General features: G+C 32.0%; 1 protein-coding gene across 1 annotated transcript; it reads right to left on the bottom strand.

The window, feature by feature from the left end:
- Positions 1 to 12,092: 12,092 nt before the first annotated feature.
- Positions 12,093 to 25,138, bottom strand: LOC130443072 (homeobox protein zampogna-like). The gene is made up of 3 exons (XM_056777564.1): positions 24,958 to 25,138; positions 16,532 to 16,781; positions 12,093 to 16,273 (listed from the first exon to the last, which is right to left on the bottom strand). The coding sequence occupies exons 1-3, from the start codon at positions 25,136 to 25,138 to the stop codon at positions 15,922 to 15,924; spliced, it is 783 nt and encodes a 260-aa protein (XP_056633542.1). The 3' UTR covers positions 12,093 to 15,921.
- Between the last annotated feature and the right edge of the window lie 217 nt (positions 25,139 to 25,355).

Below are 25,355 nucleotides of genomic sequence, written 5' to 3'. Positions count from 1 at the left end.
TATGGTGAGTGAGGCACTACGTCCTAAACCTATTCATCGACTTTGCCAAGGTTCGTCTTGCACAGTGCACTCCTCGCCATACAATCGATGGATACCATTAGATTGTTTCACTCAATATCATTGATCACAATATCACACATCGCAATAACAACATTTTTTGGTACAACCGTTGCATTACTACCCTTGGAAACTTGAAATTCATCTAATGCCTTATTAAGTATTTTACTGACCATTTTACTCCAAATTGTAAGAAAATCCATAACCTTATAATGTCTTTGACACGACTCCAATATTCACAATCAATTTACAAAAGACAATTAAATATCGACATGCGCAGAAAGACATTACTTTCGATGGCGTTAATAGTTTTAGTTTTCACTCAGAAACTGCCTCAAATATGTTCTTAACACTATTGAAGATAAATATAAAATACAGTTAAGTAATATGAATGCAACTTTATAGAATTTCTCCTTGTAGTTTTCTTGTTTTCACTGGAAATGAGAATAATTCAAAAGTTTCAGCTTTTTTGTAAGATTGACGAATCCTTTTATTGAAATTAAAAGTGTGTTGTATAATTACCGATGCAGTTTGTGGATTTATGAGAGCTCACTAGTCGACAATTTAAAACTAAGATTGCCAAATGGTTTTGAAAACTTGAAGCTATGCTTTTATAAATACTCTCTCTGATTAATGATAATATTAAAGGAGGTCAAATTATAATGAAAACCTCGTAGAATAAACTATTTCGATTGAAAATATGGGAAAAACAGAATATTTTATAATTTGAGATAGTTAATTGTGGAATATTAATTTCTATTTATCAAATATAATATAAAACAAATTATGAAAATCTATCTTTGTAAAATGACAGTTTAAACAAGAATTCATTATATATTTGTTTTGTTATACTTTTAAAAATACAAGGGAATATATAATTGACTCAAGGACGAAGAAAACTCTTTTCTAATAAACACATAAGCAACTTTAAAAACCTGACACCTTCGCCATTATTTTAAGTTGATTTGAATTTGTGCGGAAAGATCACCAGAAAAACAAGCCTTTCTTAAACTTGAAATTTATCATTTTTAATGTTCTACTTACGTTCTTACATTTTTCAAGCTCCCAGAAAGGAGGTTGTGTACATGGAAAGAAGCAGAGAACATATTAGAATCAAACAAGGTTTCAAAGATTGAAAAGAATAAATATCTGGTAACATATATCAATTTGAATAAAGAATTGACCTGCAGAGATGAGATCTAGTTTGAGATAGGGGTGGAGCATAGGAAGAATAACAGAAAGAACAACAGATGTTCTGGGAAGAATGATTAGAATTATGGAATTCTCAAAATAATCGGAAAGAAAAAGAAAATACTGTAATTTTTTTCTTATTTATCAAAATAGTTTTTTGACAGTGGGGTGAGTTTATAGACACTGTCTTTTACCTACTTAATTCATTTAAACACTAACACTAGAAACAATAAACTATACACTAAATACTAGACTACTCGTTATTTATGATAATTTTCCCCTAATACTTAACGATTCACTAAATTATATTATTTATCAGAATTTCCTGATTACTTTTTACTATTTCGATCCGTTTAATTATTTACTTTTGCTAAAAAACAAGCGACTCAATAACTCAATTCTAGAAACTGAACAAACAAATAAAAAGGCGTTTCTAGAAATTGATTTCCTAAAAATAATATAAACAAATCGTCGCTGTATATGAAAACATATAATTATAATATAATAGGACCAGCTTCACGAGCCATGTCGTAAACGAGTTCGTAAGACTACGAAGGTAATAGGATCATCGAAACAGAGAACAAATACTCTTAGAAGTTGCGCGAAAGACAATATCGATTAAAAATCTTGTTGTGTAATATAAGTATAATTTCATAACTTGAATCTTTCAAACACGAATACATTCTGTTTGGATCTCAAACCTTTTGTGTAAGCTGAGATATAAAATTAAACGAGGTCCGATAAGATTAAATAAAGAAAATAGACAAGATCTGAAAATAACATCCGAAATAACAAAAACACTAAACTAATAGACATCGTATATTCCCTGGATCGGAACATACAGAAAAAATCAATACAATGCGGGAGTAATAAGTTCTTCTTTGTACTTCGTACCTCCAAGATAGTGAGAGAAACAGTATCTATCATAACAAATAATGCAGATATTGAATATGTTAACTTTATATGAGTCTCAAGAAAGCTCTCATATCTTTTAAACATGTAAATATGGGAAAAATTAATAATAGTATTCTCCTACTCAATACCTTAGAGCCAAAAGAGAAGTCACGACCATAAAGCTGAAGTATTACATCGAACAAATATTATAAAATACGGCTTTGTTTAAAAACAGATGCCCTACTACAATTATACCCCTGTAAAATCATCGTAACAACGATAACGCAATGATATATTGGGTCAAAACAATAGTCACATATACAAAATATTAGATACACCTGTATAGGAAAACCAAAAAAGGGCAGTTAAGATTCAAATTCAATGATAATAAATGAATAAAGAAATCTGAACACACAAAATACACGCATATATTAAATTACTACATGAATTAAAAGATGCTCACCACTGAGAAAATGTAACCATAGACATCTTTAGTTAGTTAGTTTCAAATAGATCATTTGTTTTTGTGATTGCTTCCTATTTTCCATGTCCACCTAATTAGCACTGAAATATTAGATAATCAATATATTCAAATAGGAAAATACTATGGGTAACTGAAATTACTAATCATCATGTTAGCATGTAGCAATACTTTGGTGTTGGTCTATGGGCTTCTCCAAATTTGACTATACTGTAACGAAAAAGTTCGCTATATGGATCCAAGAACCGATCCTGTCCAATCGTAGTGGAATTCTAAAATTTAGCGGACGCGCGGTGCCTTTGATGTACGTTGGAAATCCGCTTGATTTTTGTTTTATATAAGTTTATATTATAGCTGGCGGTTTATTTACATTGTTTCTCTTGAATAGTTTCTGGTTAGGTCTATTTATTTATTTTTTCTTCTTTGTGTGGAGCAGTTTAGTTTAGTTGATAATCAATAGTCACAGTGAACATAGCGAAATAGTAAGAATTTAAATAAATTATTGACGTTAGTTGAGTTTTAGTGATAAGTGAATCTATATAAGTTAGTGTAGTGTGAAGTATTTGAATAAATTGAGAGCGTAAGAGACAGTGTTTATTAATTCATCCCACGAATAGAAATCGTATAAATAAAGTAGAAAAACATTACAATACTCTTTTCATGTTTTTCTTTACTTACTTGAGGTTTCAATTTCGAATTAATATCCAGCTCAATGCCGAGTTTTGTGAATACCTGGAAAGACTAAATAAACGTACTTTGAATTGACAACGAAATAACATATCATGAGATACTTCTTCCTTAAAAAGGAAGTTATCGTGATTTAAAAATGTATATCTGTAGTGTCTGTCGTGAAACATAAATCTTGAATAACGCATTAAAATCAACATTTGTTGAAGGAAGTACCAAGGAAGTCAAACAAATGCTAAAATCTGTCCATAAAGGAAGGATCTTTACAAGTGGTATAAGAAAAATCGGTGAATGTGGCAACCTCGCCAGGTGCCCTCACATTTAAAAATACATAATACAGGTACACTTCTATTCACAACATTTTTCCTTTCCAAATAACCTTACTTTCATAATCTTCTTAATACCATGCAATTAACTTAATCCTCTTCGTTATACTTGATAGCAAGTTTAACGAAAAAACAGCATATCAAAATACTTAATACAATAGGTTGGATCGAACTGTAAGTTCACTCTTTTTCGACACAGTGAAGCGAGCAGATCTCAACTCCTAGATCTCAGCCCAGCTATGCTGCTCCTAGAGGTTCGGCAACTCTATTTAATTTTACGTTTTGTATATATTTTTGTGTGTATCGCTTTATTGGCATATATAGTAGTTGTCAAACTTTGAATACTGTGCTACCTCTCCACCATCCTCGACCCTACGGCGAACCGCCATAACAATCTAGTCAGTTGAGAGCGAAAATGGTTAAGACGTCCTTCGACGTCTTATTGTCATAGAAATTGTAAGAATTTTATAAAGGAAGCGAGTAAAAGAAATTAATCAAACAAATCAGTTACAATATTCAAATATGCAGAGTTAGTTCCAAGGGTAAACGACGTTTGTGAAACCATATATGATGGAAACGACCTAAAAATGGGCCATGGGAATTAGTTCTACATCATAACAACGTACCGTGCTCACTAGACTTACTATCATGATAATTCTAGCTGTAACGAAAATAAAAAATCTGTTAAAACAAACAAGTTTTGGATGCAAATTTTGATATTAGGAAGGTCGCAACAGACAGGGGAAGACTTTTCTAGCTGAAGCTCTCCAGAATGCTTCTAGCGATGAATATAAAGTTGGTATAAACGCATTTCTAGTCAATGGCAGTGATTACCATGGAATGCAAACTTTTTAGTTTGTTTCTAATAAAGTAATTCATCGCATTATCTTAATAGGCCTTATATATGTTATAGAGTTCATCAAATTAGTGCACATATCTACTTAAATACCCTATATATCTACAAAAAAAACAACTGAATTTCCTCGTGAGCATGTACATGGTATTGTAGGTATTACTAATACTTTTACTCTTTTCAATCATAAATATAAAAGAATCTACGAGATATCTTTTAATGAGTTCATAACTGATTCCTAGCGCCACCTACTAGCGACTAGATAAACAAAACTAAGCTTTGTGTATAAAATTTGTGGGGCTCTCCACCTTAGATGAATAAGAATTTATTTTTCCCATCAGTAGTAAATTGTAACCATGAAATTACAGATTGTAGTAACTAAGAGTTTGAACATTCCCTGAAAGATGGCTATATACGTTACATATGATTGGAATTTGATTTATTTTAAAACAAATTTTTTTCAATTACGGTCCTCAATTCACTAATCAATTCTGAATGTTATATATACTCTCAACGCTGTTTGTATATTTCATTTATTCAAACCATATCTCGAAAAAACTAGAAGAAAGTTAAAGTGAAAGAATGTGTAGCTCAAATGCTGATTATACAGAAGAATCGGAAAATGATACATTTTAATTTGAAATGTGAATGCATGCAATAATCAATCTCTATTGAAAAAAATACACACCTATAATTAAGTATGATTAATATGATTTTAAATTGACTATAACTCATAATATGTGTATTAAAATTTTTATTTCAATCGCCCGAAATAGATAGATAAATTGGGTGATGCTGGCAAACGAACATAACATAACAGGATTGATTATTTTTGTTTTACAACATCAAATTTAGAATTACTCAAACACCTTCTGAGAACGTTACCAATAAATTTTTATTCAAATGAATTCAAATGTTTAGGTAAATTAGAAGCAAATATTACTTTACGAACTGATGTTTGTTTTTTAATATATTGATCTTTTAAGAACAATGACCATTAATATGAGTTACAAGACGTTATACAAATAGAAATAGTTGGAACAGATTCGTTAAGGGAATTATGAGATTTCATTTAAGTAATGATTAGATAGTACGAGGATGTATCGATATCTAGTTAGCCTAGACCAGTTCCATGCATAAACAAAACATGGCGTTACCATAGCAATGAACAATAACTTATTGGTAGTGTCAGTGTAAAGTTTGACGTCAAAAAAGTAAACCAGAGCTAAGCAATAAAGTAAAAGAAAAAAGATATCTACCGAAATCGAAAATTTGGAGTATCGAGTCATCATTAGGTACCTGTAATTAAAAGGTTTAAGAGGTAAGCAGATTTACGAAGATATGATTGATACCCTTGGTGGTCAATGTCCTTCGTAAGCAACCGTGACAAATTGGACTGCAAGTTTCAAAAGAGGTAAATTTTCCATTGAAGATGATGACCGATCGGGAAGATCAGTTTCAGTGTCAGTCCCCGAAAAAATCGATGCAGTTCATGACATGATTTTGTCGGACCGTCGAATTGGGATCAAACGGATATCTGAAACAACGAATATTTCGTAAGAATGCATTCATTATATAGTTCACGTCAATTTGGACATGAAAAAAATTGCTGCAAAATGGATCCCCAAATGTTTGAATGTTGACCAAAAGCGTTCAAGGGTAGAAACATCGCGTTCGATCTGTGCTCGATTTGAAAACGATGTAGACTTCTTAAACCAAATTTTCACTATTGATGAGACTTGGGTAAATTTTCAGAAACAAAACAACAATCGATGGAATGGCGACACACTGGTTCTCCAAGACCAAGAAGTTTCGTGTCCAAAAATCTGCTGGAAAAGTCCTTGCTTTAGTTTTTTGGGATTGCCATGGAGTAATCGTGTTTGATTTTGTGGATAAGGGTAGAACAATAACTAGAGATTACTATTCGACATTACTGACCACTCTACGGAAAAAAAAGCTATCCAAAGGTGCTTTGTATTTGCAGGACAACGCCCCTGCACACAAATCTCATATTGCAATGCAAAAAATTCGTGATTTAGGGTTTGAATTACTAGAACAACCCTTATTCACCAGATTTGCCTCCGTCCAACGAGGAGGTAATAAAGCTGTGGGAGTCTGGTTTGCAGAGCAAGAAGATACATTTTTTTGACGTCTCTAGAGACGTTGCAGGTTCGCTGTAATAAATGTATCCAGTTAAGAGGTGAATATGTTGAGTACTAAAATATTTTGACATTGAAATTTTGTTTGGTTCTATAGTAGGCTGTTCCTCGTCAACTCGTTTCACTTGATATGCGAGATTTAAAATATTTTCTATTTGTTCTGAGTTAAAAACTGCTGAGTTAAAAATAATAGGTTGTATTGCGAACCTGTTTTAATATTGGCGCTTTGGCAGTGATGACATTGGGTAATGTGAAGTAGAGTGTGGTATCTCACGAAGAGCCGAAGTAATCTGATTTTGATTTTACAAAATGCCTCTATTTAGATTTTTTATGCAAACCTTAAAAATAAACAAGAACTGCTCATGTCACATATACAGAGCAGAAGGGGACTCTGGAATTATCATTACTACTAGACGGATTCTAACTATATACATCCTGTACCACGGCACTAGTTCATTGGAATTTAACCTAATCAATCTTTTGATCGCGTTTTGGATAAAATATAATTCACGGAAAATTTCATATTCATGTTTCTATCCCCCAAGAGCATAGTAAATAAAACGACGTAAATTTTTAAGTGTGTGTATGCCTATATTTCACAAACAAGAGTTACAGGAAAATTATATTAAGGTGAATTGAATATTTTTTTACGATATAAAATTCCTCCAATTGACAGCATTCATTTTGAATAACACCAAGACGTAAACAATAATGTAGGTAAACATAAACAAACAGCTGATGAAACTAATAAAGGTATTGAGATTGTGGAAACCAAAAGGTTAACATCTGCCTGTGTCCACTCGTAGAGAACCTCTGCGTAGAGTTCCATTAACACATTAACAAGCGAGCTCGATATGCATTGACTGACGGATATATTATTTGGTATTTTAGATGAAATCCCTAATATAATTGTTCTCAGATGAGTCGCGTTGAGAATGGTTTTCTGATAGTTGTTTTGTTCCCATATATACCCAGAAAAAAGCACTGCACGAGATTCTTCCGTTCTTTGGAGGTGGTGCAGTTGCCGTTTCGGGAGACATTTCTATCGATGAATATACAGACTATACAATAGGTTGAAAAATAAGTGATAAATCTTATAGCTAACTAGTTCTTCAAATTTGGAAATAGAATCAAATTTTGTAAGAACAAATCATACCGAAAATAAGCGCTGGGATATGATTATATTATCATGATATTGTGGGTTTACAATCAAAAACAAAACAGCTACAAAATTAAGCACAACTCCTTCGCTACTGCCTTTTCCTGTTTTAAATATATAGATACATATTTACAGAGTAGTCTGTAATGAGAGCTTAATTAATTCCATTTTCCGGAAAAAAAAGAAGACACTGACACTGGATTTAGACTATTGGAATTCTACTCCGAATTACAGTTGTAAGTTTTCAAACTTTGTGGGACTAACGTTTGTTGAGCATAACCTGAGAAGGATGTTTTGTTCTCTAGTATCGAAAAGAGACTCGTAGAGCATCATAAGTAGCATCAGTGTAATTATATTTGAAAAGGATGCAGCCAAGTTTAATGTTTCCATAATTCTTATTAGCCACGTTACTTTATTGCCATTACCTTACTTTTTCTTAGGAAAACTGATGCCAAGGATGTTTTGTTTGGAAAAGAAAGGAAGAATTCTTCCACATTTTAAGAACTACTCTTTTGTTGTTCAATCTCTTAGAGTTTTATATGCTCTTGTATATATGACCTAAATTCATACAAGTGCTAACCTTTTGTTATACCTGACCTAATTACCTTGTTAGTGAGGTATGGCATACATAATTACCAATTAGTCTTGGTCAAATTTGGCCAGCGACGAACGTTACCTTTAGTGAATTTTTTTCGTAGCTTGGTTCAGTCTTATTAGTAACTTTGTCTATTGAAAATGAAAATTGGCACAGTTTTCAAAAGTATACTTCACTAGGATGCACTTCATCCGGAAAACTTTAGAAAGAAAAAACCGTTTTTCGGTCAAGGTAATAGTTACTTGGGATTCCAAATATGTAAATTCAGGATAACTGACCAATAATATGCTGATTTTTCACTTTGTTTGATAACTAACTCAAAAATAAATGACAGTATTTGTTGTAAATACATTTAGTTCCATCACGACCATGTGGTCGAATGAGCATTACGATTTATCGTCTCATTTATTTCCAAGCTTAAAAATGGCTCAATGGCAGGCGATTTCCAAACGGATGAAGAAATGTTGCCAGGAACACACTATGTTGTGGAACCTTCGAAGAATTATTTTCTCGATAAGTGAAGTAACCTGGTCTTTGAGAACTCTGTCTTCCGGTCAACCGTCCTAGTAACTGTCAGTATAACTATAATGGCAATCAAACACGTTTTCCGATAAATACGTTCATTGAATATTTGCCCGATCATTCGTCATATATTTATTTAAATATTATCAAAATTATCTTGACAACTTTCAAGTGTGTAACACATGCTACTTCTCATACATGTAAACAATATCTATTTTACTGACTTAGTTCTTCTCGTTCATATACAGATACCAGACGTTTGAGATATTGAATTACATAACTATGAATTAAAAACGTTTTTACCACCCAAGATTCCATATTATGTTTACAATGTAATGCAACTAAGAAAACAAATGAAACAAATGAGGAGAAAGAGCGAAAATCTTTCTAAATTCATTCAGTTTAATTATTAATTTCCAGTTTGTATCTATCAGTGGCGAATATATGGAAAATGTATCAGCAACTAATAATTATTGTTACAAATACAAGATAATATTATAGATGCTAATAATGGAATGAAATTTAATCAGCGGTTCAAAAGTTAAATGTGTAGATTAAATTCTGTTTTAAAAAGTTAATTTTTTTAAAAAATTATATATATATATATATATATATATATATATATATATATATATAATTGGACACCAAAATCTAAACAAAAAATATTTTTTTCTCATATTAGATTGTTATTGAATATAATTGAATAAAGTGATAATATAGAATGATAAATCAAAAGAATTTATCAAGATATTTGAAAAAAGAGAATGCTTAAACAACTGATATGTCTATGTCTATGTCCACTAAATTTTGCGCGATTTCTGTCAAAGTTGTGAAGATTTCCAAGCTCTTGTATGATTTCTGATCGCGGATTGTAGACGTCAATAGTTTTTTGAAAGTGATACCAAGCATGCTTAATAGGATTCAGATTAGACGACCTGGATGGTAGTTGTAGATAAAGAAAACCTTGATTTTCTATTTCTTATCAAACCACAGCTCGACGTGGCCACTGAAGGCATAAAGCAGCAATTAATTATGGTGATATATTGACCATCAATTGATTCCTATGTACGTGTCCTGTCAGTTTTGAATCCAATTCAATCAACTCAGTACAGCCATTAATTTAGTTCGTATCTACTCTCTGGAAACAATTCATAACGAGACTCTGTGCAGATTGTGTTCCTACGTTCATTATGCCAGCCTAGTTAATGCCTAGGTTAATCTTTGTTGTCTATGGGTACGTATAAATTGCACTTTCCTTAAAAGTCACTTGATTTAGCATCATTATTATTCACCTTATCCTTAAATATAAAAATATCTCTAGCATTAAATTTCTTCTTCCCAGGATAATGCTGGTATTACGAGGATTTCTACGAGTGGTAAGTCTCATTCATGATGGTTATTACTCTGGGTCTTCTCTTCGACTTTGGCAACAGTTCCGCTTTCCTGGAACCGATTAAGCTAAGCATTCTTAAGAGGACACTTTCGGGCACATTTAGTCGATTTGCACCATCTGTCTATGTTAATATCGCAATAGCCAGAGCGGATTCTTCAAAAGTTAATATTCTTCTTAGCATTCTTAAAATTAACTTCTCAAAAATCTTGTGCAGCTACTCAATATTTTTATACAAAAAAAAAGAAAGGTAAATCTGAATTCATGCTGTTTAAAAGATATCCAAACAATCAAATGAATCAATTTCCAAATGCAACATTTAAATAAAACAAATTTTTTTCTGATGATAATAAATTTCCATTATCAGATCGATTTACTTTCGAATTGAGGGCGATTTCAATTACAATATGTGTTCGAGAATATAATTAGTTATATGTGTATTAGAAAAAATGGATCTCCCTTCTTATTTCGATCTATTATTTTTTCTGACTCTTTGAATTCTATCACCGACGAACAGTCTGAAAAGTTCCATAAAAAAATACGATAATAGTAACTAGAACTTCACACGATACGAGAGAAGTCGATACTTTTGAAAATTCTTCGAATATTGACCCTCGATATCTAAAATTGGTTATACAATTATAACAATTCTAAATTCAATAGACATCCATTTTTTTTTCAAAATTCAATAGGTGGTTGCCAGATTTCATATTTATTATTATTGCAATTTATTTTTGCGATTTTATTTCTCTCTAAAAAAACTGTTATTGGAAAAGAGACTTCCACTTCAGTATCTCCCAAACTATTTTCAAAAATGTACCTCGACGGTAAGGGTCATTGAGTAATATTAGTAGCTACAAATTTTTCCTTAGTTTGGCACATAAAATATTCCTAGAGATGAGAAATAAATAGTGACGTCCATTTTCAGAAATATACAAATGTGTCTTTTGCCTGACACAGTGGGGAGAAGACATTTGTTGGACATAGGACCAATATCTGAAACGAAATTTCCACCTAAATTATTTTATTAGAACGACCATCTATGGAAAATTTTAAAAAGAGTACAACCATTATTTTGATGAACAAAAAATAATGAACCATATTTGTTACGATAATTCAATTTTATTATCATAATTTACGACTCCATGATTTCATTGGTAAACAGTGGAGATGATGAGTCCAGGTGGACTGACGGTTTGTTAGATGTTTACCGAATTGTTTACGGGGAGTAAACATTATTTTTAATTTCTTAATTTTTTGTGAGTGCCGTGCGTATTTATGAAATATTGATTGATCTTCGCATAACTGTCTTCTATAATTGATATTGGGAGAACTGTAGCAATATGAGCAAATATTACGACGTTTTTAATTTAACCATATAGATTATATCCGAGCATATGGACAATGGATCCACGATATTCGACTCGAAAAAAGAGTGCGCGAAAAATTTATTATGAATTGAATGATTTCTCCTCCTCTCATATAGAAAAGGGGCGTTTTGGTTTGCCGAAAAACACCGAAACTCATTTAAACGATGATGAAAAAAGTGATCTAAGTAAAAGTTGCTGGAAATAGGGTGTGTAATCAATTAGTACGTCAACTAATATGGTTTTAATCAAAAAAAAGTGTCATCACGACCATCAAAATTTGAATACGGATATCGATTCCTCGTTAAAAATTAATGGGGGCTTACATTCCACTTATTTCGTGGGGCTCACAGTTTGGCGTACAGTGTTTCGCCCCAATGTGATAATGTGATAATATCAAATACTACAGTATTTGTTTCCAATTTTTTATTTAATGTCAGTGCAAATAGTGTGACAATGATAATCGATATCAATTTTAAATATTACAATAACAAAGAACATACATATATACATATAATACAATTTGTACAATCATTTCATATAATATCTATATTTCAACATAATTTATGTGCTATACGAAATAAAATAATGTTAAGAAATCGATTATATCAGTCACTTATAGTTGCTCTAGTTGTCATTTTGATTGGCGGAAGTACTATGGAAAAAAGTCCGAACTAGTTCCATCCAAATAATACCATATAAAAATGGATTCCTGAATATTTTCTCTCATTCAGACACAACTACTGTTCAAGGAATCACTCTCCTCTTCAAATTAAAATATCGGGTTAAAAGTAGGAAGTCACATAATTTAATTGCGTATTCTATATGATACTTATCAGTCTGCTATGTTTCGTTTTCGTAGTCAAAAGAAAATTAAATACTTAAATTGAGTGGAAGTGAAAGAAGAAAAGTATCTATACTTATATTAAGTGTCAAATATCAAAAGCATAATATCAAGCTTCAAAAATTATGCATTTCAATTTTGAGAAAGTATTGAGGTATTTGAATACCTCGAAATTCAAATTAAAATGTAAAACACAAACAACGGAGCAAATTGAATAAAAAAATTAGATAAGAAAAAGAAGATACTGGTTTTTTGTAGTTGAGTTGAGGATTTTATTCATGTGAAGGGAGAGATTTACTATGTTTGGCCCTGATATAGGAATTACTCCTCTGAAGGGATGTATAGGATTTTTTGTATTTGCCGCGTTATATTCTAACTATGTTTACCGGAAGCGTCCATACTACTATAATTTAGGTTTAGGTATATAAACTGCCACTTTGTTATTGAATGTATGTACTGTTTGATTGATACTAATAGATAAATATTCGAGGTTCATCGTTGTTTTCTCATAACGTCAAAATATGAAAAATCCATCATTATAACAGTAAAAAATGAGGAGGGGCCCCAAAATTCGAGAACACGGATTTCTGGAACTAGCTTCTTACGTAGACGACAATATTAGAGACTGTGAAAAAGCAAAAATCTCATTAATATTAAATGCAGTTGATTAAAGAGCTACTTAAATATGATTTCAATACAAGAACAGATTTTTTATTTCAACGAAACAATGCTAAATATTTTGTTAACTATCCGTTTCAGTTATGATTTCTCATTTCTCGTAAATATAGACAAAATGGACATCATTTTTGTAACAAAACTTTCTATATTTTATTTCCGCAGTAATCACAGTAATTTAATTTGATATTTATGGAAATATTAGAAAATATTAGATTTGAAACAGGAACTTTTCCAAAAATGTTTGAAAGTCCACGACCAAAAAAATTGGCAGAAGGAGACGAATTAAATGAATAACGAGATTATCAGATGCAGCTTCTTTAGATTTCTTTCTTCGGTAACATATTAATTATTCGTTTATAGAATACAACCGGACAATATTAATGAATTTAGAAGAATTAAAGCAGTATGCAGGTAGATTCTTAATAAAGTTGAAAAACAGATTTTTTTACTAATCCAAGCCAAATGACCAATAATTAGAAAAACTCAAAATATACTTCATATTTGAAATTCGTTTTTAGTAAAATATCTGTAAAAATAATTTAATTCAACAATTTATATTGACGCCGATATGTTTTGATTATTTCTGTTAGTTTAGAACTTTATTTTCAAAGAAAGTTAGATCTGTTGAATTTTGAGGACTGCAAATTCTCTTTGCAAATTGCTATTTACCATATTATTTGCTGGAAGGTAGCTATTGAGAATGGAAAGTTTTCAAAGTGACTCTTCGTATTTCCAATTTGGAGGATAATTACATAATGATGTAGGTATGGGCTATTTTTAAATTATGATATCTCTTTTCTATAATATAGACAAATCAAACCCTACAAGGTTATGATTAAATTTCAGCTTTACCTCTAGTGTTTGTAAAGATATATAAAAGTTTGAAATTTTGTGAATTGCCAGCGCCAAAAAGCCTAATCACTGACATTTCTCCGATATTTCTTTTACATTTTAATGAAACAAATTCCTTCTCCGAGATTTAGTTTTCACCTAGAAAAATACATTTTGAGATTCTGAGAAAAATGTAATGAAAGACCCACAACATCTTCATTTGATAACATACTATTCCTGGATGAAGCATATTGTTCTCAAGTAACCATCTTTGGTAGTCGAAAAAAAAATTTCAATCAATGTGTGGATTGGAATGGACAACATAATTGGGCCACATCTTGCGCTTAAGTCAATAAATGGCATTTTTATAGAAAACTGTCTCACGATGGTGCCGCAGTACAATTTAGTCAAACCTCTAGGCATTACTCAGATGCAGTCGTTTCCAGCCGTTGGAGGAGGAGGACTGAAAAACTGGTCTCCTCGATCTCCAGAATTGAATCCATTTTATTCCTGTTTTTGGGGTCATATTAAATCAGTAGTTTAAAACACACAATCATTTGAAAAATAGAATCCGAAGAGAGTTTAATGTTATAAGAATTACTGATATTTGAACACGTTCGACTTAATGAAGAATGTGATAGTTGTTTCACTTATTTTTCCTACGAATAATAAGGTAAGGGCTGCTAATTTGATAAGGATGATAATTTAAAAGATTGAAATATTGAAAAAATATTGGTGGTTACAGAGACAGAAGAAAATTCGCTAGCATAATTTTACACGGAAAACATTTTCTGAAGTTTATCGCATTAATTTAGAAATTGTATTCAGTTTTGTTCACAAAGCTATTGACAATAAATCAATTTAGACTCTTGTATGAATGCGTTGTTATTCAGGGTATCACATACATTGTATCTAGTTATTTTGCTGTGGTATGGGGACGCGCAGTGTTAACAACTGATCAATTAATCTCAGTTCTTTCAAAAAATTCAGGATACGGGATGGCTCTAGTTTCGAAGATATTAATTTTCTATTCCATACGTCTCGAGGTGTAATGCTTTGGAGCTCCGTCTTGTTTCGCATTTCCAGATTATGTGGATAGAAGCATAATAGCAGAATCTGCACATTGCATCCTCTGCTATATCTAGCATCTTTATATGTCCACTGAGGCTGCAATGCTCCGATAGGACACTTGTTAATTTTATTGTTATTTCTCAGCATACATTTACTTTTTGTTTATAGTTACTCAGGAATATCTTTGCCTGTCTCAACATCAGGCAGGCATTTATTTCCTATCAACAACTTTCTCCAAGTTTTTCTCTATTGTCCTGTAGTTAATACCATAGAAGGGATCAGGCTTCTTATAAGCCCCAGTAATTTAGAATCTGGACCAGTTCTTTGTTTGTCGCAGAATGCGCTGCTGATTTATAATTTGGTATTTTTTTAAGTACAACAATTTATATTGATATTTATAATTCTTGTGATTTCTATATATTTAGGGACATTACTACAAAATTTGAAAGCTTTTAGCTACTAAAATAGTAGTCGAAACTGATATAAAACATGACCGTTAAATTGTGCATTTTTTTGCAGAAATTGATGTAGTATAAAAACTATGCTATACGAGATCCTATCACTTAGTATACTATATGTAATCTATTAACTCCAGTTTTATATTATAACATTTGAAAAAATCTTTTAACTTTATTTGGGAGTGTCTTTCTCAATGTTCAGTATTTAATACTGCATGTACGTCTTATATTCATATAAAAAAAGGTCAAAAAGTGAATCCAAAAAATTTCTACTCATATTTCAATATTGAACCTCAATCCAACCCAAATCTGTATACTACTGGAGCTAATTTGAGTACCATAAATAACATTGTTATAACTAATTCTGTTCCTCCCTGTTGTCTATATTAGTTTCATCTTCATGCTGGCTCATATTTCCTATTAAAGATGGATGATAATAATTGAAATAAGGAAAAAGCTGTATCGAACTTGAATATTGTTGACAAAGGTTCAACATAGATTCTTGAATGGATTTTGGATACTTTTGTACCATAAATAAATCGTTTTTAGCTTGGTCTGGATAATAGCCGGATTTTTGATAGAGCTGATTCTTTTGTTGTAGAAATAATGGTATATCATCTTTTACTAAGACTTTTACCGCTACACGCTTTGCACTTTGATTTAGAAGGTTCGTTTCTTGCATTTGCAGTTGTTTCCGTTTTGTTTTATACCTGAAACAACAGAAAATATTTAAACAATTAGATCCGATATAAAGTTTAGGAGTTCTTCCTAATAAAAATTTGTTGATAGATAAATATAATAGATAATATTATGCCAATAGGACTAAATATTAATTTTTTTGAAACTTATGTCCTATATGTTGTGATACAAGTAAAACGTTAACCTCATTCTATTCAAATATTTAGAACAAAATTACAGTACCAGACAAACATTTAAAATCATTATGTATATAGTAAAATTTTAATTACCTTCTATTTTGATACCAAATTTTCACTTGTGTCTCTGTCAGTTTTAGCGCTGCGGCCAAATCGGCTCTTTCAGGACCGCTGAGATACCGTTGCTGGCTAAACCTTCGTTCCAGTTCGAACACTTGCGCATGTGTAAATGCTGCTCGTGATCGCTTTTTGCGGTTTGGTTGGCCCGCTTCCCTACCGGGGTCGTCTGATTGGTGGGGTAAGGAGTAGTCAGCGGTGAGAGTAGCTAAATCGGACAGTGAATCTAAAACAATCAATGAACGTGTTTAAACATTACTTTTTTTATATAAACTCTATGCTAAGAATATTTTATTTACATATTAGTGGACTTCATACATTATTATATACGAGGGTTGCCTGAAAACTTTGCAAACTAATGATGAAACAAGACATTTTTCTAAGTAATCATATTTATTTTTCATCATAGTTTAACCTGTACGGCTACCAACCTGACAACAAAACGGGTTTCTTACTTTTTTATAACAAAGGTATCAAAACCCAGCTCTAATCAAAGGCTAGGTAACATAGATATAGTTCTACCTTCAGTGCATATTAGAGAAAAGTAACAAAACTTTTGGATGTCCATATGACGTACTTGTTGTTACGCACTCCATTGATGAACGATGTTAAAATTATGCAACAATAAATAAAAATTATAGACCATTCTCTACCTTATCGTATCACCCTTAAAAGGTGGCAACTAAAATTGTGTTCCTATTTTTCTTTTCTTAAATATCAGTGAAGCTAGAAACTTGAAATTCTATAATTTTCATGCACTAAGGTGCTCGTTTCCAGTATTTATTACGAAACGTATTTTTTTCTTTACATATTTACTACTTTCCACTAAATTTATTAGAAAAATTAAAAATTGTGTGATTTATTTTTATTTATCTGTAGCTATTGATTTTGGGACAAAAATTTAAGAACCCAAAATATTTTCGAATAAAACAAGGATATTGAAAAAATTCCTTTGTGAATGGACGAAAATGACAGAATTTCGAGTTTTATGCTTTACTTAATTGTAACTAAACCATTATTACTAAATTATAGAAAAAAAAAACTCAATTTAAGTTATCACCTTTTAAGGCTGATATCTCGGAAAGGGGTGGGCTGAAGAAATTTTGTTATAGGAAAGGCCCATCTTAATTTCATATGAGCAATCGCCTCCTGAATTTTTTTGCATGAATTTAGAACAATTTGCATATGCTTCTTGAGCTACTTTGAAGGGATTGAACAGTTTTGGAAATAAAAAAGAGTATGAAAATGTAGAAACCTACTGCTTGAGAAGCTACTTACTTGAAAGGATTAAAATTTTATTAAGTTTATTACATTAAACTTTTATTTTGTATTCGATAGCAGCCTTATTAATCAACATTATTTTCGTCATTATTATTCCTCCATTACCTGCCATCGCTAAAATATCGTAACAAATTATCCCGTGTCCTTAATGTCCTTTAAATTATTATTATCGATACTCGTTTTATCGTTTTTGTGTGACACAATAGCTTCATTCATATACCAATTACTGAAATTAAGTAACGCACGTAAGCAAAGTGCAAAAAGCTTTTAGCGTAAAAGCTTGAAAGTATAGGTACCAGCTTGTGTCATCCTCCATTTTGAAACGTTCTTTGCGGTGTCATCTTCCTCGCATTTATCTTGTGACATTATTTATTTTTAGATATTGCATTAACAGTTTATTTTGTTTGTGTATAATTTGCGTGTTTGGTAGGGATATTACAAAATGAAATTTGGGATTCGATTAAAACAGAGTGCACCTTACAATTGACAAATATTCTTCATGCTTCCATATCTTGATAAAGAAGAAAGAGGGAAAAAGCTTTTTCGAGTGGTACCTACTACTATAATGAAAAGAATATGAAAGTATATAAGAGGTATTTGATTTTTTTAACGACTAAGTCTCATATAGTTTCACATTTCAAATTTCCGTTACTACCGTATTTTCCACATTTCAAATATAGTAGCGAAGGGAGAAGATCAACTTTTTGTGTTGCAGTTAAGTTTCAACTATCTTTTTCTAAGGTAAATAATTCGGTTAGATAATTACAAATAACCAAATTGTTATGCTTAAAAATGTATTCTCCGGGTAATGTAAATCATTAATTTCGATTCATTGAACGCGAACATTGAAAGGAAGTAACTCTAAGTTAAGGTCAACAATTATTTCGTCACAGATCTGCAATTGCAACAACCACAATAACACAAGCAGGCATCGAATTAGTTAACCATCCACCATATTCTACAGATTTGGCCCTCACCGATAACCGGCTGCTATTAAAACGTGACAAACACTTGTATTTTTAACAAGTCATATGTGTTATCTTTCTTTTGAAACGCATTATAAATGCTACAACATCGATTTTGAAAATAAAAATTAGCGAATAAATCAGCTCTCTCGGGGTTTAAACTTTTGATTTTACACAAAATAAGTGGAAATTATTTCTTTCGACATGTATGGAAGTAGTACTTTGTCAGGCATATGCGCAAAAACTATGATGAAAATCAAGGTAACCTCCACATACTTGAATTATGTCACAGTTTCCTCAAATTCAGCTTTAAATGGTTACCTATGGATGAATTTCATGCACTGCGTCCCAACCTTCATAGATCCTAGTTGGATTGGGGGCGGTCAAGAATGCTGCGCACTTCGCCTTCTACCAAAGGCCGATGTCCTTTGAAAATCCAATAAGGCACTTTGGCTTGAAACTTTTGACGTCACTAGGCAAGCTGTTAGGCTTGCCGTAGTTTTTTTACCTCGAACGCATGAGTGCTGGGTCCGCACAGATGATGTGATCTGTTTCTTACGTTTCCATGCACACGTGGAATACAGATGGTTCGAAGCTAACATAAGGAACTGAATTGGGCTTTTCCACTATTTTTTAGGTAGAGATACCAGTAATAAACATACGTAGGTACTCAGGAATGTTAGAAACTCATTAGACAGTTACATTCAGACAGAGCGACCACCAGTTTAATATTGAAATTGAGGCTTGATAGAATTAATACGATTAATATTTCTATCAAGCTAAAATTTGATTATTATATTATAATCTAGTGTTTCCAAAGGATATGACAAAATTTGACACAACGCAATATTCAACTTCTATTCAACTTAATTTGCAGACGATTGCAAAAGATCGGAAATATATTACAGTTAGTACACTTTGGTGTTTAATTTTGCCACATTCCCACTAGGAAAACTCTTATAATATGTATATATTTGAAACTACATAAAAATTCTATCAAAAATTTATTTTGCAAGTAGATATTTATAACTCTAGCTCAGATGAGCTGATGCGTAGACACCGTAAATCGACTTTGCTAAAATTTTTACGAACTGTTTACCAGTCAGGATGCAGCGACTTTGCAAAGTGAGCCATATACAATTTTACGACGGGCCCAGTATAGGCCCAGATTTGGGCCAAGTATGTATAACTCTGGCCCTAGCTTGGAAGCCGTTATTGACCCAGGCTTGGTGGGACTCTCGTATAGTAACAATGTCCCTTACTTGGTTTGCATCCCTGGACCAGGTCGGCTGCTTGTAAAAATAGATTTTTACTGTATTATTAATGAAATTAGTTTTATGAAAAATTTCTATTAATACACTCCACTAATTAACGTACATAAAAATATTAGTTAAATAATTAAACATATAAAGAAGTGATACTATTTTTTATTATTCCATGTTTTATTGTCATTTATGGATAAAAGAATTTTATCCATAAAAAATTATTACTTTTATTGTCAAGATATCTATTATGGATAAGATAGAAGAACAAAGTTCTGCCATGCCTGGCTGACTATAGAATGGCCGAGATCGGTTTCAGCCAGGCTTGGGTGAATATGAGATAGCCGAAATAAAGTTACGTAGAGTTCGGCCAGCCTTGACTGACTATAGAATGGCCGGGGCTACGCTGCCCAGACTTCAACCAGGCTTGGACCATTATCGGTTTGCGAAGGACGGGTTTCCCAGCGTTACCCCGTCGTTCAAGTCTGGAGGCTTCTATATGGATACCTGTTTTGGGGTCATGCGGTTCTTCTGGTTTTGAGAATAGTCAATATAAATACAGCATTAGTTCATAGGCAGCCTTGTACTCAAAGAGAAGATGCTCGGCTATTTCCCTTGAATTCTTGCAGAAACAACAAGAGCTGTCAGGAGTTCTCCGATGTTTTCAGGTTGTAAAGGTCTTTTTTGGTCTAGTAAGTAGAATAAGAAATTCTATTGTTTCAGATTTGCATTCTTACACTATATTTTTGATTTCTCCTCTTCCTTTCCAACTTTTTGATGACTAAAAAATTTTGCGCTTAGAGACTGCGTTCATTTTACAAGAGTTGAGTACTGGAAGAGCTACCCTGCCGACAAACAGAATAAATATATTTGCGGTATGGGCATTGTGCGCCTTGGAAATGGAAGGTTCTGAGACAATTGAAATAGGATTTCAATTATATATCCTTCATAGTGGTATTAGTACGGTGATGTAGTGCTAAATTAATGAACGAATAAAAATAATTCAAGTAACAAAATAAAATTTTCAGTATACACTTTTTAGCATCGAAACTGTAATAGACTTATTGTTTCCACAGAAAAGCGATTTTAAACTGTCATAAATTCTTATCAAGTAGCTCTAGCTTGATTGCTATATGAAGTATTTGAGATATTTGTATTTGACTCATGGCGATAAATACTGAAACAATGCCTGTATTATTAAGGATGGAATACGGACCTTCATCAAATTATAAAGTTCAATTAAAATTTAAGTATTTACTATATCACCACAACATTTAACGTATCCAGTTAACAGGTATGCTACGAAAAAGATTTGTTGGTTAGTAGGTAACATAAATTAATGAAGATTATCGAATTCTTTAACCAAATTAGCAAAATTAGGAATATTAATGTTAGAAATCATGTAGATTCCCATTCAACTAATATTAGACATTCGACAAATAGCTTAACGAATTCTCTCTGTCGATCTTAGTTTATCTCTTTGCCTCGAACTTAGCGAGAATCTGTTAATGAAAAAACGGGACTTGTTAGTTAAATCCCCAAAATACAGAAATGCACAACAATTTTTTTCCGAATCAACAGACAAGTCTCAAACCTAGTTTGTAACTACCACTAGTAAATGATTTGCTGCTATTGTTTGCTTTTTGGTTACTTTTTATTTCACGTTTTTCTTAGTAGTCACACATTCTCCAACCACGTTTTTGTTGATCTATTTCTGTATCCTCTAGCTTCAATTACCTGGCTAACTCAGTTATATTTTTCCAGTTTCTTTTATTTTTCTCAATTGACTTCTTCGTCTCATTTTTATTTCATTCATAATTTGTGCTATTGAAGTTTTTGCTACAGTTGGATCTGAAGTTTATATATATATATATATATATATATATATATATATATATATATATATATATATATATATATATATACATGTGCTTTTCAGATAAAAATATCCACCTTTAATAACTTTTATAATACTGGTATTTAGAAAAAATCCAAAAACACGTCAATTTATTTTGGAAGGGGCAAGCATTATGGCTTATTTAAACTTACTGGAAAAGCCACCCCCTCACCCCTAGCAGCATCCCCTTTATTTTTTTAAATTACTTTTCATATTTTTTATGTAAAATTTGGATACTCCTCTTTGAGCTGATTTCAAAAATGTATAATACTTGTAGGTTAAAGTGGTTAGTTTATGAGATAAACAATTTTTCTTTTAAGAGCACAAATTTTACTTATTATTTACTTTCACCTTATTTGCCTGTACTAAAATGGGTTGTACAACAGTTCAAACTCTTTAATCTTTTTAACTGTGCTATTTATTATGAAGTTACAATAAGTGTTCAAAATGAGTACCATTCACTTCCATACAATGGTATAATCTATTTTGAAATGCCTCTCTGACATTGCTTAATACGGCTGGATTTAATTGTCGACATTCATTTTCTATCCTCTCTCGTAAATCATCCAGAGATTCTGGTTGGGTAGCATAAACTTTTGTTTTTAAATACCCCCATAAAAAGAAGTCTAGGGGTGTTAAATCCGGTGACCTAGGTGGCCACTCTATCATCTGCCCCCTTCTACCTATCCAACGAGCGGGGAATGTTTCGTTTAAAAATTGTCGGACAGGCATAGCATAGTGTGGGGGAGCTCCGTCTTGTTGAAATACCAGTAAATCTTCGGAAAGGTTATCATCATTTTCTATTATTGTTGTAATACGTGGGTCAACCCCTTCCCTGAGTAACTCAAGATATGATTCACCATTTAAATTTCCGTTGATGAAGAAAGGTCCGACAATGTGGTCACCTAGGATACCACACCAAACGTTTAACTTTTGGGGATGTTGTGTATGGAATTCACGCATAATATGTGGATCACTTTCAGCCCAATATCTACAATTATGCCTACTTACTAAGCCATTTAATGACCATGAGCATTCATCAGAAAAGCAAATATTGTTTAACAATTGTGGATTGTTATTGATAATTTGCGTCATTGATTCGCAAAACTCTAGACGACGATCAAAATCATCTTCATTCAACTCGTACACCAACTTAACTTTGTATGGGTGGTACTTGAATTTATGTAGAACTCGGAAAACTGTAGAAGATGAAACAACGATTGGGGTTGTTGAGCCTCTAAGCTGACTTTCCCTAAAATTGCCACTTGGATTGCTTCGTTATTTACGAGTCCCTCTCGCTTATGCACTTTATTGCAAACAGACCCTGTTGTGGTAAATTTCTCCATCAGTTGAATTACATACTTATGAGTTGCATGTCTTCCGCCTGTAATTCGTTAAATATTCTAGCAGCAGCTCTTGCACAATTATTATTTTGGTAGTATAAACCTACAATTTCAATTCTTTCTTGCAAAGAGTAAACCATTTCAGAGAAACAAAATAAATAATGTATCAAATTACACTATCAATAGTGACTACAAATTCTAGTTGACAATGTCAAACTTTAATAAAAAGTAGAGTTTTTTGTTGTTTGGATTTTTTAAGTAGAATAAATAGCACAGTTAAAAAGATTAAAGAGTTTGAACTGTTGTACAACCCATTTTAGTACAGGCAAATAAGGTGAAAGTAAATAATAAGTAAAATTTGTGCTCTTAAAAGAAAAATTGTTTATCTCATAAACTAACCACTTTAACCTACAAGTATTATACATTTTTGAAATCAGCTCAAAGAGGAGTATCCAAATTTTACATAAAAAATATGAAAAGTAATTTAAAAAAGTAAAGGGGATACTGCTAGGGGTGAGGGGGTGGCTTTTCCAGTAAGCTTAAATAAGCCATAATGCTTGCCCCTTCCAACATAAATTGACGTCCATATGGTATTATCGTAATGTATACCCTCTTCATTAATTCCATTTTATCGATTTTTGTTGCGATTTTCATCATGTTTCCTGGTGTAAACCCCGTTCTGATATTTGAGCAGCATCAGTGCTTGTACTGCCAAGTACCAGTTGTTGATGTTGGTGTGAAAGAGTTACCACATACGAATTAAGTCAAGTTTAAAACCGAGTTGTTAGATATAAAAAACAAGCTATTGTAGAGACAACTGTAGTTTGAAAGATGCTATTTCAAGAGACAAATATGGAAATGAGATTTGCGGGCACCTTTTTTCATTGGACCAAAGACTTACTGATGATTGATATGAATATTGGCTGTCATTAAAAGAGTTCTTGTTTTAGGATTCGGTATTTTCTTATTTTTAGCGATATTGTCATGAAGAAGAGTTAATATGTTTGTTAACTTCAGTCTATGTTTATTTTTCAAAACATTAAAGTACATAATAGCATTTAGTTATTGTAAAAGCTGCAGATATTGACTTCCTCATTATAAACATTATCACTTTAATTTCAATTGTTTATCTGAAAGCATATTTGCTATCTTCTATTCAATTATGCCAAACAAAAGTTTATAAAGTACGCAGATAAAAAAGATACATTACAATGATTAAACTAAAGAAAATCGGGAAAAGAAACTATTTAATATATAAATGAAATTAATAATGTGATAAGAGGTAGGAAAACGTTAGAAAATAAGATAAAAGTACTGAAGTGATGATGTAAGTAAGAAAATATCTTGGGGGATTCGAAAAAAGGAAACAGCTCGATGATTTTTGTGGGCTTCAAAATATCAATTATAGGAGAAGACAAATATCGTGTATATCACTTACTTTTGATCAATTTATATATACCTTAGTCTGCTTCATATTGAAACTTTTATTGTTTCGAATAAATATAAACTGGATCCACTCATTTCGTATAGTTTGAAAAGTTATGATAGTCAAAATGCAGTTTCTAACTAATTGAATTTCATTTTAAAAATAATTTTGTGAATAATTTATTTCTAGCAACAGTTTTGTCGACAAACCTCAGAAAAAAAGACTCACCCTCGATATGTTTTTGCCGTTTAGACATATCCAATGCAGACTCTTGTATATCATCACTATCATTGTCTTTCTCGATATTATTATCAACTTTCTTATTTAAAATATCATTAATAGAAAACGGCGTCACTGAAACGACATTCTTCTCAATTTTATGACTACTGTGATCGGTTACCTCCTCCATTTTTTCGATATTCTCATCCATAACGTTATGTTACCACAACACCCACAACTTAAGTCCTTAAATTGTTGACGTATTCAGTGCTTCCCCTATAACTGCTGCCAAAACACTACTGTTATTTCAACGCGCTTAATCATTTCTCTGATACTACTCGTGTGCTTTGTAAAATCCGTAGGACTGCGACCGCTTTTCGTCTCTTTTCAGTCAGTTTTCCGGGAGC

This window comes from Diorhabda sublineata, chromosome 1 (assembly GCF_026230105.1).
Source record: "Diorhabda sublineata isolate icDioSubl1.1 chromosome 1, icDioSubl1.1, whole genome shotgun sequence".
Taxonomy (NCBI): Eukaryota; Metazoa; Arthropoda; class Insecta; order Coleoptera; family Chrysomelidae; genus Diorhabda; species Diorhabda sublineata.
The sequence above is the reverse complement of the archived record's forward strand: the minus strand, read 5'-3'. Positions and strand labels throughout refer to the sequence as shown.